This window comes from Mobula hypostoma, chromosome 23 (assembly GCF_963921235.1).
Source record: "Mobula hypostoma chromosome 23, sMobHyp1.1, whole genome shotgun sequence".
Classification (NCBI taxonomy): domain Eukaryota; kingdom Metazoa; phylum Chordata; class Chondrichthyes; order Myliobatiformes; family Myliobatidae; genus Mobula; species Mobula hypostoma.
The window spans coordinates 3,559,606-3,579,061 of record NC_086119.1 but is presented as its reverse complement, the minus strand read 5'-3'; the positions used below and the strand labels follow the sequence as shown (position 1 = coordinate 3,579,061).

Sequence of the window (19,456 nt, the reverse complement as noted above, 5' to 3'; positions counted from 1 at the left end):
CAAGAACCCACCAACCTCCACTTTAAATATACTCAATGACTTGGTCTCCACAGCCGTCTGTGGTGTTGAATTGCACAGATTAAAGAAATTCCTCCTCACTTCTGTTCTAAAAGGACATCCTTGTATTCTGAGGCTGTGCCCTCGGGTTCCTGCAATATAGGAAACAACTTCTGATCATCCACTCTATCCTGGCTTTTCAGTGAGTTTCAATGAGATCCTCCCTCGTTCTTCTAAACTCCATTGAGTACAGTCCCAGAACCATCAAATGCACCTCAGAGGACGTTCATGAGAATGATCGTCCTCTGGACTCTCTCCAATGTCAACACATCCTTTCTTAGATAAGAGTCCCAAAGCTGCTCACAACACTCCAAGTGTGGTCTGACATTATAAAGCCTCAGCATCACATCCTTGTTTTTATCTACCCGGGAGGACTGGGAAAATTCAAAATGCACAAGACCTGAGAACATTCAAGTGAACGACAAGGTTCTGAGGTGGGAGGAGGTTTGAAAGGGAAGGGATGCCTCTGGCCTTGCCTCGTGCAGACTGGAGGGGGGCCATTTCTGTCCTGCAATGTGGAGGTCCACTGCCTTCCATTCCATTCTGCTCAGTCATCTGCTCTCCAGGCTGAAGAGACAAGAAAGAGAAAAAAAAATGGTTATGTTCTGGGAAAGGATCCAAGCCGAAGTGGATTCCGGAATCACTTTGATGCATGGAGCCTGAGAGGGTGTGGAAACACGTCACTAACAACAACTGTTGACAGTTCTGTTGATGAAGATTAAAGATCTTAAACTTAAAGATTAGCTTTATTTATCAAATGTACATCGACATATACAGCAAAATGCATTGTTTGCATCAGCGTCCAACGCAGTCTGAAGGTGTGCTGGGGGCAGCCCACAATTGTTAGCACCAGCAGAGCACGCCCACAGCTTACTAACCCTAACCCTTATGTCCTCAGAGTGTGGATCATAGTCAATGAGAGTTATTAAAGGATGGAACTGGCTCTGGGGGTGAATGCTCTCACCCTGTGCCTAGAAACCCACGAAGGCCCAGCCAGAGAGAAGGGAAATCTGTCCCTCCTGTAGAAGCGAGGGCAAGGAGAAAACTCAAGTGGGACTTGGTCAGACCTGTCCAGGCCCACAACACCTTTACAACTAGTTCTCAGGATTATTTTTATAGAGTCTACTGCTGCGATGAGGCCACACTCAGGCTGGAGGAGCAACACCTTATATTCCATCTGGGTAGCCTCCAACCTGATGGCATGAACACCGATTTCTAAAACTTCCAGTAATTGCCCCCTTCTCTTTCACTATTCCCCATTCCAGTTTCCCTGTCTCCGCTTATCTCCCTACCTGCCCATCACCTCCATCTGTTGCTCCTCCCCCATCCCATTCTTCCATGGCCTTCTGTCCTCTCCTACCAGATTCCCCCTTCTTCAGCCCCTTATCTCTTTCACCAATCAACTTCCCAGCTCTTTACTTCACACATCCGCTTCTCCAGTTTCACTTCCACCTACCACCTTGTACTTCTTCCTCCCCTCCCCCCACCTTCCTACTCTGACATCTCATCTTCTTTTCCAGTCTTGATGAAGAGTCTTGCCCTGCAACATCGACTTTTTAATCTTTTCCATAGATGTTTCCTGGCCTTCTGAGTTCCTCCAGCATTTTAAGCCATAAGAATATCAGATATAGGAGCAGAATTAGGCCATTTGGCCCATCAAGTCATTTCATCATGGCTGATCCAATTTTCCTCTCAGCCCCAATCTCCTGCCTTGTCCCTGTGTCCCTCATGCCCTGACCAATCAAGAATCTATCAACCTCTGCCTTAAATATACATACAGACTTGGCCCCCGCAGCTGCCTGTGGCAAAAAATTCCACAGATTCACCAATCTCTGGCTAAAGAAATTCCTCCTCTTCTCCAATCTAAAAGATTGCCCATCTATTCTGATGCTGTGTCCTCTGGTCTTAGACTCTCCCACTAGAGGAAACATTCTCTCCACATTCACTCTACAAGACCTTTCACCATTCAATAGGTTTCAGTGAGGTCACCCCTCATTCAAACTGCTCACAAATCTCCAAGTGAAGCCTCACCAGTGCTTTATAAAGTCTCAACATTACATCTTTGTGTTTATATTCTAGTCCACTTAAAATGAATGCTAACATTGCATTTGTCTTCCTCACCACAGACTCAACCTGCAAATTATTCTTTTGGGAATCTTGCACAAGGACTCCCAAATCCCTTTGTACTTCAGTTTTTTGCATTTTCTCCCCATTTAGAAAATAGTCAACACTCTCATTTCTTTTTACTAAGTGCATGACCATACACTTCCCAACATTGTATTCCATCTGCCATTTCTTTGCCCATTCTCCTCATCTGTCTAAGTCCTTCTGTAGCCTCTCTACTTCCTCAAAACTACCTGTCCCTCCACTCAAACTTGGCCACAAAGCTATCAATTCCATCATCTAAATCGTTGACATATAACGTAAAAAGGATCAGTCCCAATATAGAACCCTGTGGAACATCGCTAGTCACAGGCAGCCAGCCAGAAAAGTCTCCCTTTATTCCCGCTCTTTGCCTCCTGCCATTCAGCCACTGCTTTATCCACGCTAGAATCTTTCCTGTAGTACCATGGGCTCGTAGTTTATTAAGCAGGTTCATGTGTGGCACCTTGTTGATGGCCTTCTGAAAATCAAAGTACACAACATCAACCTTTGTCTATCCAGCTAGTTACTTAGACCATAAGATTATAAGACACAGGAGCAGAATTAGGCCATTCAGCCCATCGAGCCTGCTCTGCCTTTGCATTATAGCTGATCCCAGTTTCCACTCAACCCCATACACCTGCTTTCACACCATAATCTTTGGTAGTCTGACCAGTCAGGAAACTACCAATTTTTGCTTTAAACATACCCACAGACTTGGCCTCCACAGATTCACTACTCTCTGGATAATAAAACAATCCTCCCTGCCTCTGTTCTAGAGGGTCACCCCTCAATATTGAGGCTGTGCCCTCTAGTTCTGGACACCCCCACCATAGGAAACATCCTCTCCACATCCACCTTTTCTAGTCCTTTCAACATTTGATAGTTTTCAATGAAATCCCCCTCTCCCCACGCATTCTTCTAAATTCCAATGAGTACAGGCCCAAAGCTGCCAAACGATCCTCATATGTTAATCCCTTCATTCCCAGAATCATCCTCTTGAATCTTCTCTGGACTCTCTCCAATTACAGCACATCCTTTCTGAGTTATGTATGGGCCCAAATCTGTTGACAATACTCCAATTGCAACCTGACCAGTGTCTTATAAAGCCTCAGCATAACCTCCTTGCTTTGATATTCTACTCCCCTTGAAATGAATGACAACATTGCATTTGCCTTCTTTAGCACAGACTCAACCTGTGAATTAACCTTCTGGGAATCTTGCACAGGGACTCTGAAGTCCCTTTGCACTTCTTCAAAGAATTCCAATGGAATTGTCAGGCAAGATTTTCCCCTGAGGAAACCATACTGACTACAGTCTATTTTACGACGTGCCTCCTGACACCTCATCCTTGATAATCAACTCCAATATCTTCCCAACCACTGAGGTCAGACTAACTGGCTGACAGTTTTCTCCTTTCTGACTGTCTCCCTTCTTGAAGTGTTGAGTGACATTTGCAATTTTCCAGTCTTCCAGAACATTCCAGGATCTAGTGATTCTTGAAGAATCGTTACTAATGCCTCCACAACCTCTTCAGCAACCTCTTTCAGAACTCTGGGATGATCTACCTTCAGACCTTTCAGTTTCCCAAGAACCTTCTCTCTAGTTATGGTAACTTCACGCACTGCATGCCCCCTGACACCTGGAACTTCCACCATACTGCTAGTGTCTTCCACAGTGAAGACAGATGCAAAATACTTATTCAGTTCATCCATGATTTTGCTGTCCCCCGTTACTACCTCTCCAAAATTGTTTTCCATGGTCTGATATCCACTCTCGCCTCTCTTTTACACTTTATGTATCTGAAGAAACTTTTGGTATCCTCTTTAATATTATTGGCTAGCTTACTTTCATTTTCCATCTTCACCTTCTTTATGATTTTTTAGTTATCTTCTCTAGGTTTTTAAAAGCTTCCCAATCCTCTAACTTCCCACTGATCTTTGCTGTATTAAATGCCCTTTCATTGGCTTTTATATTGGCTTTGACTCTTGTGCATGTTGCTTGGATTTCCAGAATCTGCAGATTTTATTGTGTTTGTCGTCCCCAGTCTTGGTGTCATCTACAAATTTGCTGATCCAGTTTACCACATTATCATCCAGATCATTGATAGAGATGATAAACGATGGGCTCAGTATGTACCCCTGCAGCTGCAGGCCTGTAGTCAGAGAGGCAACCACCTTCTACCTCTCTCTGGCTTCTCCCACAAAGTTGATTTTTAATCCAATTTATTACCTCATCCTGAATGGTGAGAAAATTTATCTTCTTTTACACAATGGTTGTTTGTCAGTCATTGTCTGTTTATGCGTAGCTTTTCATAAAATTCCATTTTTTACTCTATGAATGCCTACAAAATATGAATCTCAAGGAGAAATATGGTAGCATATAGGTACTTGGATAATACATTTACTTGGAACTTCGAACATTTAAGAAAAGATATGCTGGTATTCAAAATAGTCCAAAGAGATTAATTAGACTAATTCCTGGAAGGAGATGATTTCCTGATCAGAATCAGGTTTATAATCACTGACATATTTTGTGAAAATTGTTGTTTTGTGGCAGCAGACAATGCAACACATAAAATATACCCTACATTACAGAATAGGTAAGCAGTGCATTAAGAGCACAAAAGTCACAGCAGCTGAAGGAATGAGATAAGTGTGCTTAGATCTGAGTTTAGAAGAATGGGGCGGGGAGGTGGGTGAATGTACTGAAACATGGAAGATCTAGAAAGGAGGTTGTTGAGATGTTCCCACCTGTGGGAGGGCCTTGAATAGATACCGGAGTAAAACTGTGGTGTGCGGGAATTTCTCGCAGAGGATGGCAAATTTCTGCAATCATCTACGCTGGAGTGCTGCAGAGTCTAAATCGTTGGAGGTGTTACAGAGGCTGCTTCGTTCATTATGCACCATGTCGTACGATGTAGGTGATCATGATCTTTCTGTGACCATGATTGTTCTTGGGAATTACTTCTACTGAAGTGGTTTGCCATTGCCTTCTTCTGGGCAGAGTCTTTACAAGACGGGTGACCCCCCCGGCCATTATCAATATTCTTCAGAGATTTCTGTCTGCCTGGTGTTAGTGGTCGCATAACCAGGACGTGATAGACACCAGCTGCTCATACGACCATCTCACGTGACCCTGATCAGGGGCTAAGCAGGTACCACACCTTGCCCAAGGATAACCTGCAGGCTAGTGGAGGGTAGGAGTGCCTGACACCTCTTTTGGTAGATGCACATCTCCACCCTGCCACCCTGCTACAGAGGTAGCAGATAGATTCTGGAATGATAGAGGTGAGGTCAGGGGGGAGATTGAAGGCAACATTGTGGAGGTGAGACCTGGGGAGATCAGTGAAAATCAGAATGAGTTGTGGGGCAGTCCCTTGTTTCAGAAACCATTCTTGTGAATCTCCTCTGGACTCTCTCAAATGCCCTCACAGTCACTGTGGGTTGAACCAAATACTCCAACCAAGGCCAGACCTATGATTTTATAAAGGTTTAAGGCTTCTCTGCTGTTACAGATTAACCCTCTATTGTTAAGCCCAGACTTGTGCTGGCCTTTCGTAACCTGTCCTGCTACGTTCAATAAACACAAGAGATTCTGCAGATGCTGGAAATCCAGAGCACACACACACAAAATGCTGGAGGAACTCAGCAGGTCAGGCAGCGTCTATGGAACAGTCAACATTTTGGGCAAAGACCCTTCACCAGGACTGGAAAGGAAGCGAAAAGAGGTCAGAAAATCTTTATATTCCTAGTTGACACATTCAGTAGTGTAAACTTAAAAAAAAACATAAACACCCACCTTCCCCCTCACCTGGTCTCACCAATCACCTGCCAGATTGTACTACTCCCCTTCCCCACCCACCCACCTTCCCGCTCACCTGGTCTCACCGATCACCTGGTCTCACCAATCACCTGCCAGATTGTACTACTTCCCCACCCACCCACCTTCCCTCTCACCTGGTCTGACTGATCACCTGGTCTCACCAACACCTGCCAGATTGTACTGCTCCCCTTCCCCACCCACCCACCTTCCCGCTCACCTGGTCTCACCAATCACCTGCCAGATTGTACTACTTCCCCACCCACCCACCTTCCCTCTCACCTGGTCTCACCAATCACCTGCCAGATTGTACTGCTCCCCTTCCCCACACACCCACCTTCCCCCTCACCTGGTCTGACTGATCACCTGCCAGATTGCCCTCCTCCCACCTCTTTCCCCTCCCCCCACCTTCTTATTTTGGCTTCTTCTGCCTTCCTTTCCAGTCCCGACGAAGAGTCTCGGCCAGCAACGTCGACTGTTTTTCCCCTTCCACAGATGCTGCCTGACCTGCTGAGTTCCTCCAGTACTTTTGTGTGTGCTCGCATTAGCGAACATGGCACCATTCCCCCTCCTGTGGCCCCCCACCCCCCCCCGAGGCGATACCTCTTTCATTGTTGCAGGAGCTTTCCCTCCGAACTCAGCCTCTCTGTGTGTGGTAGCAGGTCCTTCCCCACAGAGCATCAGCACTGGCTACTCTGAGCTCCAGGATGTTCCTCAGCCTGTGGGAGCCAGAGAAAGCTGTCCAACCCCTCGTCTACCGGTTCTGCATTACCTTTGATCTCACCGTTACCAAACAACGTCGCTCTCCCTTCACAGTAACTGAGCAGCTGGAAGTGCCAGAAAAGTTAACAGGCTCCAAGGCCAGATCTCAGATCTCACTCAGGCTCCCGGTTCCGGTCAACTCTGTAACACTCGGAGAGCTGGCTCGGATACAGGCGGTTTTGGATATTGAGTGTCTGATGTGATGGGGGATGAGCTTATTAAGTGTTGATCCTCGACAGATGGAACATAAATAATAATCTTTAAATAGAATAGAGCCAGAGGCCTGGAGCAGGGGTGAGGGGCTCCACCGAGAATGGAATTAGAGTGGGTGTGAGATGTAACAAGGGGTGACAACAGACACACGCTCTCATCTGAGTCGCCGAGGTAGGTGAGGGAGTAAGCAGAAGGCACGAAGGTTGGTGGAGTTGTAAACAGTTTAGAAGGCTGTTGTAAGTTATAACGAGACATTGATAACAGGATGCAGAGCTGGGCTGAGACATGGCAGATGGATTTCAACCCAGAGTAGTGTGAAGTGATTCAAAGTACAAAATAGATTTATTAGCCAAGTATTTATATATCACCATCTACAACCTTGAGATTCAATTTCTTGCAGGCATTCAGAACGAATAAATACAATAGGATCAATGAAAAACTACACACAGAGACTGACAATCAATGTGCAGATATACAGATAATAAACAAACAAACAGCACAGAGAACTCGAGCTGTGAAAGTGAGTCCATAGGTTGTACAGTCAGTTCAGAGCCAAAGTTGAGTGAAGTTATCCACACTGGTTCAAGAGCCTGGTGGCTGAAGGGGTAATAACTGCTTCTGAACCTGGTGGTGTGGGTCGTGAGGCTCCTGTACCTCCTTTCTCCTGGCAGCAGGAGAAGAGACCGTGGCCTGGATGGTGAGGGACCTCATTCACCCAGTAACCTTATCCTCATTGTGTGCTCTTGCCCCCGTGCTCATCACTGACCAGCCCACTGGAGACGGCCAGAGAGTGTGGTCATCCCAGGTTCCTTCCCAGGTCAGTAGCGGGTGACCCCTGTGTAAGGTCAGCCTCCTTTGCTGCCCTGGTCAAGATGGCACTGACATGCAGTGTCTTTCGGTTTGTAGGGATGGTTTTGGGACAAGCACAGGAAGCTAAGGGACAGGGATGAGAGGTTGGAGGCTGGAGTCCAGGTCAGAGTGCTCTGCAGTCGAAGGCCAGCAACCCCAGAGGTCAGATCAGCGACTCCCGGGCGGGCACTCTGGGGTTGGGGGTCTGTGTGGGCAGGAGGCACGAGGGTCGGTGACCCCACAGGGTGGAGATTCCCAGAATCCGAGCGAGTCTGGGTGCTGAGGCCAGAGGGTCAAAGTTGTGTGATCAGCGAGTGAGCTGGAGGTCCTGGTGAAGGGCTTTGGCCTGAAACATTGATTGTTTATTCATTTCCAGAGATGCTGAGTTCCTGCAGCATTTTGTGCGTGTCACTCAGGATTTCCAGCATCTGTGTTTCCCGATGTCTGTGAGTCAGGGGCCGAGATTTGTAGGCCCAAATGTGGTCTGTGCTGGAGTTGACGGCCCATCTGCGTGTGTATTAGTGGGTGGGTGTGTGGCAATGGGAGTTGATCTTATGTTGTTCTCTTGAATGTTGTGGACGTGCTATGTTGGCACCAGCCGATGTGGCCACACCTTGCAGGCTGACCCTAGCACTTTGTTAAGTTGTGTTGGTCATTTTTGATGTACGTGTGATAAAAAAAAATCTGAAATTTGAGTCCGAATCTGTCGACTGGAACCCATTAGCACATTAACTGAGACTCCAGGTAGACCTCTCCGGTTTCCGGGCTCACTGCCCTTCTTTGGTTACAGGCAACTGGTCATCGTGACTCTTTTTCCATTGCCTCAGCTCCCCTCCAAGCCAAGATCGAGGCTGGTTCAGGGTCTGTCCTCCTCTATACTCAGTCTGTGGGCTTACCCTTTGCTGACCTGCCCAGCTGCAATGGTATGAATTTGCCTCTCTGCCCATACACATCTCCTTTCAGTCTCCTGCAGTTCCCATCAATGTCTCAGTAACACCCTCTCCTGAGGTTCCTTCCGCCCGCTAAAGCAACTTCAGAATCAGCCCCCTCTGCCCCCTTCCATTCCAGTCCTGATGAAGGGTCTCAGCCCGAAACTTTTGACTGTTTATTCTCTCCACAGACACTGCCCGACCTGCTGAGCTCCTCCAGCATTTTGTGTGCGTTACTCTGGCCTCTGATCCCTTCCTTTCCAGTCCTGATGAAGGATCTCAGCCTGAAATGTTGACTGTCTATTCCTCTCCGCAGATGCTGCCCAACCTACTGAGCCCCTCCAGCATCTTGTGTGTTGCTCTTTGCTGTTCCCCTTCAGTCCACGATGTTGTGCCCATCTTTTACCTACTCTAAGATCATTCTAACCCTGCCCTCCCACAGACCCCTCCAACTCATCCATGTGCCCGTCTCAGAGTTTCTTAAATGCCTCAATGTATCTGCCTCTACCACCCCTCGGCAGCATTTTCCACACACTCTTTGTGTAAAAAACTTAATCCCCTATACTTCCCTCTAATCTCCTTAAAATTATGCCCCCTGGTAGTTACCATTTCCACCCAGGGAAAGTCTCTGGCTGTCCACTCAGTCTATGCCTTTTATCATCTTGTATACCTCTACCAAGTCAGCTGTCATCCTCCTCCTCTCCAAAGAGAAAAGCCCTGGCTCACTCAGCCTTTCTTCATAAGACATGCTCTGTAATCCAGACAGCATCCTGGTAAAGCTCCTCTGCACCCTCTCTAAAGCTTCCCCATCCTTCCTATAAGGAGGTGACCAGAACTGAGCACAGTATTCCAAGTGTGGTCTAGCCAGGGTTTTACAGAGCTGCAAGTTTACGTCAGAGCACATGCTGGGGGTGCTCAGCTGAACAGGCAGCATCTATGGAGAGGAATAAACAGTCGACATTTCACATGAGACCCTTCATCAGGACATTATCTCATGGCTAAATCACCCAACTAGTGAAGGCCAACACACCAGAACCACCCCATCACATGCACTGCAACTGTGGATGTTACCCTGCATCCATCTGTTAAGAATCTTGCCATTACCCCGGTATTTTGCCTTCAGATTTGACCCGCCACTCTTCCAATCCCCCTGGTCGCAGCCAGCAGGTTGCTGAGAACCTTCCTTGTGTAGGGGAGACTTCCATTCAGGATAAAACATTGCTGTCACTGAATGACTTGGGAAAGACGTTATTTATTGACAAATTGTCTATAAACAGTTTCTCTCCATAGCAATCCATTAGAAATAGTTTGTTATTAGTACATGTACCAAGGTCTGGCTGTGCGTTAGGACAAGACCTGCCACAGTCCAATCCTCGACCAACACCACGATGAATCAAAGTGTTAGAGAAGGGCGGCTTCATGTGGAAACGGCACCCTGCATTATTGTCTTTCTTGGCTGTGCCATTTTATTATACTTTATACTCCTTTACTAAAGATTAAAGATTAGCTTTGTTTGTCAAATGTACATTAAACATACAGTAGATAGATATACTTTATTGATCCCGAAGGAAATTGGGTTTCGTTACAGCCGCACCAACCAAGAACAGAGCATAAATATAGCAATACAAAAACCACAAACAATCAAACAACAAAATGCAAACTATGCCAGATGGAAAATAAGTCCAGGACCAGTCTATTGGCTCAGGGTGTCTGACCCTCCACGGGACAGTGAAATGCATTGTTTGCATCAACAACCAACACAATCTGAGCTTGTGCTGGGGGCAGGCCGCAAGTGTTGCCATGCTTCTGGCACCAACATAGAATGCCCACAACTTACCAACCCCAACCTGGACAACGTTGGAATGTGGGAGGAAACCCACATGGTCACAGAGAATGTACAAACTCCTTACAGACAGTGGCGGGATTTGAACCCAGATTGCTGGCGCTGGGAAACATTTCGGTAACTGCGACACCACCGTGCATACATTCCATGTGGATGTGATCACCACATCAGTGCATTGAGGTAGAACGAGGTAAAACAATAACAGAAAGCAGAACGAAGTGCAACAGCTCCCAAGGAAGGGCAGTGCAGGCAGACAGTAAGGTGCAAGGTGGATTGTGAGGTCAAGAATCCATCTTATCAACTAGGAAGATTTTCAGTCGTCTGATAACAATCTGTTCACTTCAGTTTATCGATATCACCACTGAGAGTGGCTTGACCAGTTCAATCTCCGTCTGCTCTGGGAATCGCAAGGCATCTGACGGTAAGATCCTGCAATGGATTGTGAGGACTGCTGAGAGAATCATTGGGGTCTCTCTCTTCCCACTCCACCCCTAATCCAGAACATACACCAGAAGTACAGCATTCACAGAGTGCTCACTGTTGTCAAGGACCTCTCCATCCCTCCCACAATCAGCTTGACCGCCTGACGTCAGGCAGAAGGTATCACAGTGTAAGAACAAAGACTGTGAGTACAGCATTAACAGAGCGTTCAGCATTGTCAAGGATCTCTCCATCCCTCCCACAATCAGCTTGACCGCCTGACATCAGGCAGAAGGTATCACAGTGTAAGAACAAAGACTGTGAGTACAGCATTAACAGAGCGTTCAGCATTGTCAAGGATCTCTCCATCCCTCCCACAATCAGCTTGACCGCCTGACGTCAGGCAGAAGGTACCACAGTGTAAGAACAAGGACTGTGAGACTGAGTAATAGCTTCTTCCCCCAGGCTGTGGGACTTCTCAACACCTCACTACCACCCAGTACACGTTAATTATGACAGTGTCAGTAGCATTATACTGTTGTATATTTAACTATAGGTTGTATATGAACTTTATGTCAACTTTGTACAGTATTGTACAAAAGTCTTAGGGACACTCAGTATACATAGCTATGGTGCCTAAGACACTTGCTCAGTACTGTATTTGTCTATATGGAGTGGAGCGAGTTTGTAAATCTGGCAAGAGCGAAGGATGTTGGGAATGGTGAGAGTGGAGCAGGAGGGGTGTGGAACAGGTGGCAGAGAAGGAATGCCAGGGTGCAGGTGGTGTGGGTGCAGACACACCCAGCCCTGAGACACCAAGCAAAGTCATTTGATTCCAAACAATTGGTTTATTGATCATTACAGAATGTCTCTCTGGTGCTTTCTGCTTTCTCCCCTCTCCCTTCCCCTTCTCCCAACCATGATTCCCCTCTCCCTGCCCCCTTCCCACCCTCAGTCCACAGCAGAGACCCAGATCAGAATCAGGTTTATCATCACTCACATATATCATGAAAAGGTTTTTTTGTATGGCAGCAGTACAGTGCTATATATAACATTACTACAGTACTGTGCAAAAGTCTTAGGCACCCTAGCTATGTATACACGTGTCTAAGACTTTTGCTCAGTACTGTATGTACACAGATTTTTTATTATTATCAATTAATATTACACCCTGAATAAACAGTGACTCTGTACAGTTACACAGGCAGTGACCCTCATGTTAAGTAAACAGTGACTCTGTACAGTTACACAGTGACCCTCATGTTGAATAAACAGTGGTGCTGTACCGTTACACAGTGACTGTCACTCTGAATAAACTGTGACTCTCTACAGTTATACAGTGAGTGACCCTCACTCAGAATAAACACAGACTCTCCACAGTTACACAGTGAGTGATGCTCACCCTGAATAAACAATGACTCTGTACAGTTACACAGCGACCCTCCCCATGAATAAACAGTGACTCTGTACAGTTACACAGTGACCCTCGCCCTGAATACACAGTGACTCTGTGCAGTTACACTGTGACCCTCATTGTGAATAAAGAGCAACTCTGTGCAGTTAAACACAGCGTGACCCTCTCCCTGAATGTTTGGGGAGGGGATGTGAGTCATGGTGAGGAGAGTGCAAGAGTGAGAACAGGAGGAGAGGTGAGCTTGCGAAGAACCAGCTGTTCACATGGTACCAGTGTTTGCTAGCTAGGCTGTCTCTATCTAGGGGGAAGAGAGGCAAACCAGGGGCAAATGCCACTCTATCTGTGCCTCTTATCATCTTGTACACCTCTGTCAATCCACCTCTCATCCTCCTTGACTCCAAAGAGAAAACCCCTAGATCACTCAACCCATCCTCGTAAGACACGCTCTCTAATCCAGGCAGCATCCTGGTAAATCTCTTCTGTATCCTCTTTAAAGCTTCCACATCCTTCCTTTAAAAAGGTGACCAGAACTGAACGCAATATTCCATGTGTGATGCAACCAGAGTTTTATTGTGCTGCAATATTACCTCGTGGCTCTAGAAATTTTAATTCCTTCCATTTTCTACCAGTCTGAGGTAGAACCTTGCACACTGACCTGGGCTCCCAGCTCCACCTGCCTTTTTGCTTACCCATAGAGCAGCCCAAAGCTTCCCCGCGGGGCACCACTCCTGACTTGTTCATCTTCACATCACCAGCTGCACTGGGGCTGCCTCATGCATGAATTTTATCAGAGTTGCAGAGAAACACCCACTGTGACCACAAATTCACTGGTATCATTTCAGCCACTCACCACCCAACCCCTCGCCGTGGACAGTTCCTCAGTCCTCAGCTCACTCCGCAAAGGCTCAACACCTGTACCAGTCCTAGCAAAAGGAGAGGAGGTTCACAAGCATGATTCCGGAAATGAAGGGGTTAACATAGTGGAGCGTTCGATGGCTTTGGGCCAGTGGTGTTTAGAAGAATGCAGCAGGATTTCATTGAAACCAATTGAATATTGAAAGGCCTGGATAGAGTGGGTGTGGAGAGGATGTTTCCTACAGTGGGGGAGTCTCAGATCAGAGGACACAGATAGAGTGGATGTGGAGAGGATGATTCCTATAGTGGGGAAGTCTAGGACCAGAGGACACAGATAGAGTGGATGTGGAGAGGACGTTTACTACAGTGGGGAGTCTAGGACCAGAGGGCACAGATAGAGTGGGTGTGGAGAGGATGTTTCCTACAGTGGGGCAGTCTAGGACCAGAGGACACAGATAGAATGGATGTGGAGAGGATGTTTCCTACAGTGGGGAGTCTAGGACCAGAGGGCACAGATAGAGTGGGTGTGGAGAGGATGTTTCCTATAGTGGGGGCGGTCTAGGACCAGAGGGCACAGATAGAGTGGGTGTGGAGAGGATGTTTCCTATAGTGGGGGAGTCTAGGACCAGAGGACACAGATAGAGTGGGTGTGGAGAGGATGTTTCCTACAGTGGGGAGTCTAGGACCAGAGGGCACAGATAGAGTGGGTGTGGAGAGGATGTTTCCTATAGTGGGGGCGGTCTAGGACCAGAGGGCACAGATAGAGTGGGTGTGGAGAGGATGTTTCCTATAGTGGAGGTGGTCTAGGACCAGAGGACACAGATAGAATGGATGTGGAGAGGATGTTTCCTACAGTGGGGAGTCTAGGACCAGAGGGCACAGATAGAGTGGGTGTGGAGAGGATGTTTCCTATAGTGGGGGCGGTCTAGGACCAGAGGGCACAGATAGAGTGGGTGTGGAGAGGATGTTTCCTATAGTGGGGGAGTCTAGGACCAGAGGACACAGATAGAGTGGGTGTGGAGAGGATGTTTCCTACAGTGGGGGCGGTCTAGGACCAGAGGGCACAGATAGAGTGGGTGTGGAGAGGATGTTTCCTATAGTGGAGGTGGTCTAGGACCAGAGGACACAGATAGAATGGATGTGGAGAGGATGTTTCCTACAGTGGGGAGTCTAGGACCAGAGGGCACAGATAGAGTGGGTGTGGAGAGGATGTTTCCTATAGTGGGGGAGTCTAGGACCAGAGGACACAGATAGAGTGGATGTGGAGAGGATGTTTCCTGTAGTGGGGGAGTCTAGGACCAGAGGACACAGATAGAGTGGATGTGGAGAGGATGTTTCCTATACTGGGGGTGTCTAGGACCAGAGGACACAGATAGAGTGGATGTGGAGAGGATGTTTCCTATAGTGGGGGCGGTCTAGGACCAGAGGGCACTGCTTCAGAACAGAAAGACATTTGTTTAGAACAGAGATGAGGAAGAGTTTCTGTAGAGAGGGTGGTGAATCTGTCATTGCCATAGATTCACCAAGGTCAAGTCACAGGGTATATTTAAAGCGGGGACTGATAGGTTCTTGATTAGTCAGGGCATCAAAGGTTACGGGGAGAAGGCAGGAGAATGGGGTCGAGACGGATTATAAATCAGCCATGATGGATTGGTGGAGCAGACAGCAGAGGCAATGGTCAAAGGGCCTCACTCGGCTCCTGTGTCTTATGGAATGGCAGAGCAGACAGGATGGGCTGACTGACATAATTTTACTCCATTGTCTTATGGTCTTTTCTGCTGCTCCCTTTCCACCATCAGAGGACCCCTATCTCTGTGTAGACCCCGGTCTGCCCATCCACCCCCTCCCCAGGCTCTGTCCCTCTGTCTCTCGGTGGGGGTACACCAGTCCCTCATCCGTGGAACCTAACTGCCCTACCAGACAGGGTGAAGGTTCATCAGCAGCTCTTGCACCCTCACTTTCTGCTGCGGAACCCAGCTGCTGCCTTCGAAATGCAGTACCGTAACGTGGCTGTCAGTGTCACACGTGACACAACAATCACCCATTTCATTCCCGCCACATTCAGCAGCAAGTCTGCACGCGACGTGTGGGTTTTCCCAGAGTCCTCCGGTCTCCTCCCACATTCCAAACATGTGTGAATGAGGGTTCCCGAGTTGTGGACTTGCAACGACTGACACGAGAAACATGGTGACACTTGCTTGGTGCAACCAGCCCCAGCATATCCCACGACACAAACGACACATTTCACTCTATGTTTCGATGTATGTCTCACAAATAAAGCTGTTGCTTACTGTAAATCAGTATGAGACTATCAGTATAAAACACCGGGGTATAAGACTGACAGTGTGAAACACCAGGGTACGAGACTGTCACTGTGTAACACCGGGATACGGTACCGGTGGGGACGGGTCAGTCACTGTATAACACCGGGGTACAGTACCGGTGGGGACGGGTCTGTCACCGTACAACACCGGGGTACGGTACCGGTGGGGACGGATCCGTCACTGTACAACACCGGGGTACGGTACCGGTGGGGACGGGTCTGCACTGTATAACACCGGGGTACGGTACCGGTGGGGACAGGTCTGTCACTGTATAACACCGGGGTACGGTACCAGTGGGGACGGATCCGTCACTGTGTAACACCAGGGTATGGTACCGGTGGGGATGGGTCTGTCACTCTGTAACATCGGGGTACGGTACTACTCCATACGAGTGTCAGTGTGTGTGTGGGACCGTCATCTAGTGAGGATCAGTGTGTGTGTGGGACCCTCCCCCAGTGAGGGTCAGTGTGTGTGTGGGACTGTCCCCCAGTGAGAGTCAGTGTGTGTGTGGGACCGTCATCTAGTGAGGGTCAGTGTGTGTGTGTGGGACTCTCTCCCAGTGAGGGTCAGTGTGTGTGTGGGACTGTCCCCCAGTGAGAGTCAGTGTGTGTGTGGGACCGTCATCTAGTGAGGGTCAGTGTGTGTGTGGGACCGTCCCCCAGTGAGTGTCAGTGTGTGTGTGGGACTCTCTCCCAGTGAGGGTCAGTGTGTGTGTGGGACCGTCCCCCAGTGAGTGTCAGTGTGTGTGTGGGACTGTCCCCCAGTGAGTGTCAGTGTGTGTGTGTGTGGGACCGTCCCCCAGTGAGGGTCAGTGTGTGTATGGGACTGTTCCCCAGTGAGTGTCAGTGTGTGTGTGTATGGGACTGTTCCCCAGTGAGTGTCAGTGTGTGTGTGTGTGGGACTGTCCCCCAGTGAGGGTCAGTGTGTGTGTGGGACTCTCTCCCAGTGAGGGTCAGTGTGTGTGTGGGACCGTCCCCCAGTGAGGGTCAGTGTGTGTGTGGGACTGTCCCCCAGTGAGGGTCAATGTGTGTGTATGGGACTGTCCCCCAGTGAGGGTCAATGTGTGTGTATGGGACTGTCCCCCAGTGAGGGTCAGTGTGTGTGTGGGACCGTCCCCCAGTGAGGGTCAGTGTGTGTGTGGGACCGTCCCCCAGTGAGGGTCAGTGTGTGTGTGTGTGTGTGTGGGACCGTCCCCCAGTGAGGGTCAGTGTGTGTGTTTGTGTGTGTGTGGGACTGTCCCCCAGTGAGGGTCAGTGTGTGTGTGTGTGTGTGTGTGTGTGTGTGTGGGACTGTCCCCCAGTGAGGGTCAGTGTGTGCTGGACCGTCCCCCCAGTGGTCAGTGTGTGGGGACGTGGGGACAGACGTCCTGTGAGGGTTAGTGGGATTTTGAACCCTTGCACTTTTGCAGGGACGCGGAGACGAGCCGGGTTACGGGGCCGTGATGGGAGAGGTCCCGGCCGCTCTCCCTGTCCCTGTCCGGCACCCAGCGGCAGTCACTCACCCTTCCGGCCGGCTCGCTGCAGACCCCGGCTGCTGTGTCGGCGTCTCGGCCGGCTCTGCCCGTCAGCCGCTCCACCTGCTGAGCGAGGCGCTGGACCTGTCCGCGCAAGTCTCGGTTCTCCGCCTGCAGTCTGTCCACGATCAGCGACAGCGGCTTCACCAACTGCAGCAGCTCCTCGATCCGCTGCTCCACGTCCCGTCTCAGCGCCCCCATGTCCCCCTGAACCTCCAGCTCCACCTTCCGCAGAGCCGCCTCCAAGTAGCCTACCGCCTGATCCACGCTCTCCGGCTCCATTGAGCTCAGTTCGTGTCCCTGGGATCGCCCGGAGCTCCCGATCACTCGACAGAGCGTTGCTCAGCTCCGCTGTAAAACTTTCCTTCAGATACTGTCGGTGTCTGTCACCTCCCCCCGTATCCTTATCTACACCGGCGTTTCTTCAGTTCCTGCAAGTCGATCCTGACTGCTGGCTTCACCCTGTGTCTCTGTCTCTGTATCTGTATCTGTGTCTCTGTCGTTCCCCCCGCCTCCCACTCTCCTTCTCACACACTCCCTCCCTCCCCCCCACCGTCTCTTCCTCTCACTCTCCCCCCATCTCTCTCTCCCTCCCTCTACCCGGCTCTTCGTTTCCTCCCCCCGCCGTCTCACACTCCCCCACCCTTTCTATCTGTCAGTCTCTCTGTCCCTCTCTCTTTCTCAGACACACACACACTCTGTCTCTTGTATACACTCTGTCACTCACTCTCTGGTTCTCCCTCTCCCCCTTTTCTCTCTCTGTCCCCTCTAACTCCCCTTCTCTCTCTCTCTCTCTCACACACTCACTCTCTATCCCTCCTTCCCTCTCTCTCACTCCCTCCCTCTTTCTCTTTCTCACTCACTCTCTCTCTCACTCTCTCACGCTCTCTCTCACTCTCTCTCACGCTCTCTCTCACTCCCTCTCTCTCACTCCCTCTCTCACTCACTCACTCTCTCACGCTCTCTCTCACTCACTCTCTCTCACTCTCTCTCTCTCACTCACTCACTCACTCTCTCTCTCTCTCTCTCACTCCCTCTCTCACTCACTCACTCACTCACTCTCACTCCCTCTCTCTCTCACACTCACATTCACTCTCTCTCACTCCCTCCCTCCCTCTCTCCCTCCCCCCCCACCCCCACCCTGGACACATGTGCTCCGTGGTCTCGGAGACAGAGACAGCGGGGCGGACGCTGCCAAACTGTGAGGGAGGGCCAGGGCCGGGGCCGACCAGGACGGGGTGGTGTGGGGGTGCTGAAGCAGCTGCTCCGGGGGAGGGGGGAAGTGACTGTTGATGGAGGAGGGGTGGGGAGTGTCTCCTTGTAACCAGACACTGTCACGGCACCGTCAGCCAATTCAAGGATTGCTTATCAGTCAGGCTGGAGACGCCGGGAGAGAGAGAGAAAAACGTAGGCTCTCTCACACAAACACACAGTCAAGGAACAGCTGTTCTCTCTATCTCTCTCTCACTTTCTCTCTCTCTCTCTCTCTCACTCACACACTCACACACAGACACACAAACTCACACACAGACCCCCCCCACACACACACAGACCCACACACACACTCACACACACACACTCACACACACTCACATACACACACACAGACACACTCAGTCACACACACACTCACACACACACACACTCAGACACACACACAGTCACACACACACACACACACACTCACACACACAGACACACACACACACACACAGTCACACACACACACACACACTGACCCTCACTGGGGGACAGTCACACAGACACACACAGTCACACACACACTTTCTCATACTCTCCCTCCCTCTTCTTCTTGCACTTTATCTCTCTTCTCTCTCTTCCCTTTTCCTTTTGCATTCCCTCTCATTTCCCTCTCTCACCCTTGCTCACCCCTCTCTCCTTATCTCTCTCTGCCTCTCTCTATCTCTTCCCTGTCTTCCTCTCCCCCTCTCTCTCTCCCCCTCTCTTCCTCTTGCACTCTCTCCCCCCACTTTCTCTTCTCTCTCACTCTCTTTTCTCTCTCTCCCCCTTCTTCCCCTTTCTCTTCTGCCTTCTATTTCTATCCCCTTCCTCTTGCACACTGTCTAGCACTCTCTCTTTCTTCCTCCCTGCCTCTCTCTCCCTCACATACACACACTCCACCTCTCTCTCTCTCTCTCTCTCTCTCTCTCTCTCGCACACACACACACACACACACTCTCTCTCTCCCCCCCCCACTCTCTCTCCTCCTGCTGAGCCCTGTTTAACCCAAGGTCTTCCAGTCCATACATTAGAAATTGTGGAAAGTGAAGTCACACCTGCCAAGTTCTGACC

The 19,456-nt window shown here is 49.4% G+C and overlaps 1 protein-coding gene across 1 annotated transcript in view; it reads right to left on the bottom strand.

Moving 5' to 3' along the window:
* The window catches only part of smtnl (smoothelin, like), a 37,006-nt gene extending 19,343 nt beyond the window's left edge, over positions 1-17,663 (bottom strand). The window contains exons 1-2 of the mRNA XM_063031489.1: positions 17,132-17,663; positions 534-624 (exon numbers count right to left, since the gene is read on the bottom strand). Of these exons, the coding sequence (XP_062887559.1) occupies positions 534-624; positions 17,132-17,425 (385 nt within the window). The 5' untranslated portion in view covers positions 17,426-17,663. The remainder of the gene's footprint in view (positions 1-533; positions 625-17,131) is intronic.
* Between the last annotated feature and the right edge of the window lie 1,793 nt (positions 17,664-19,456).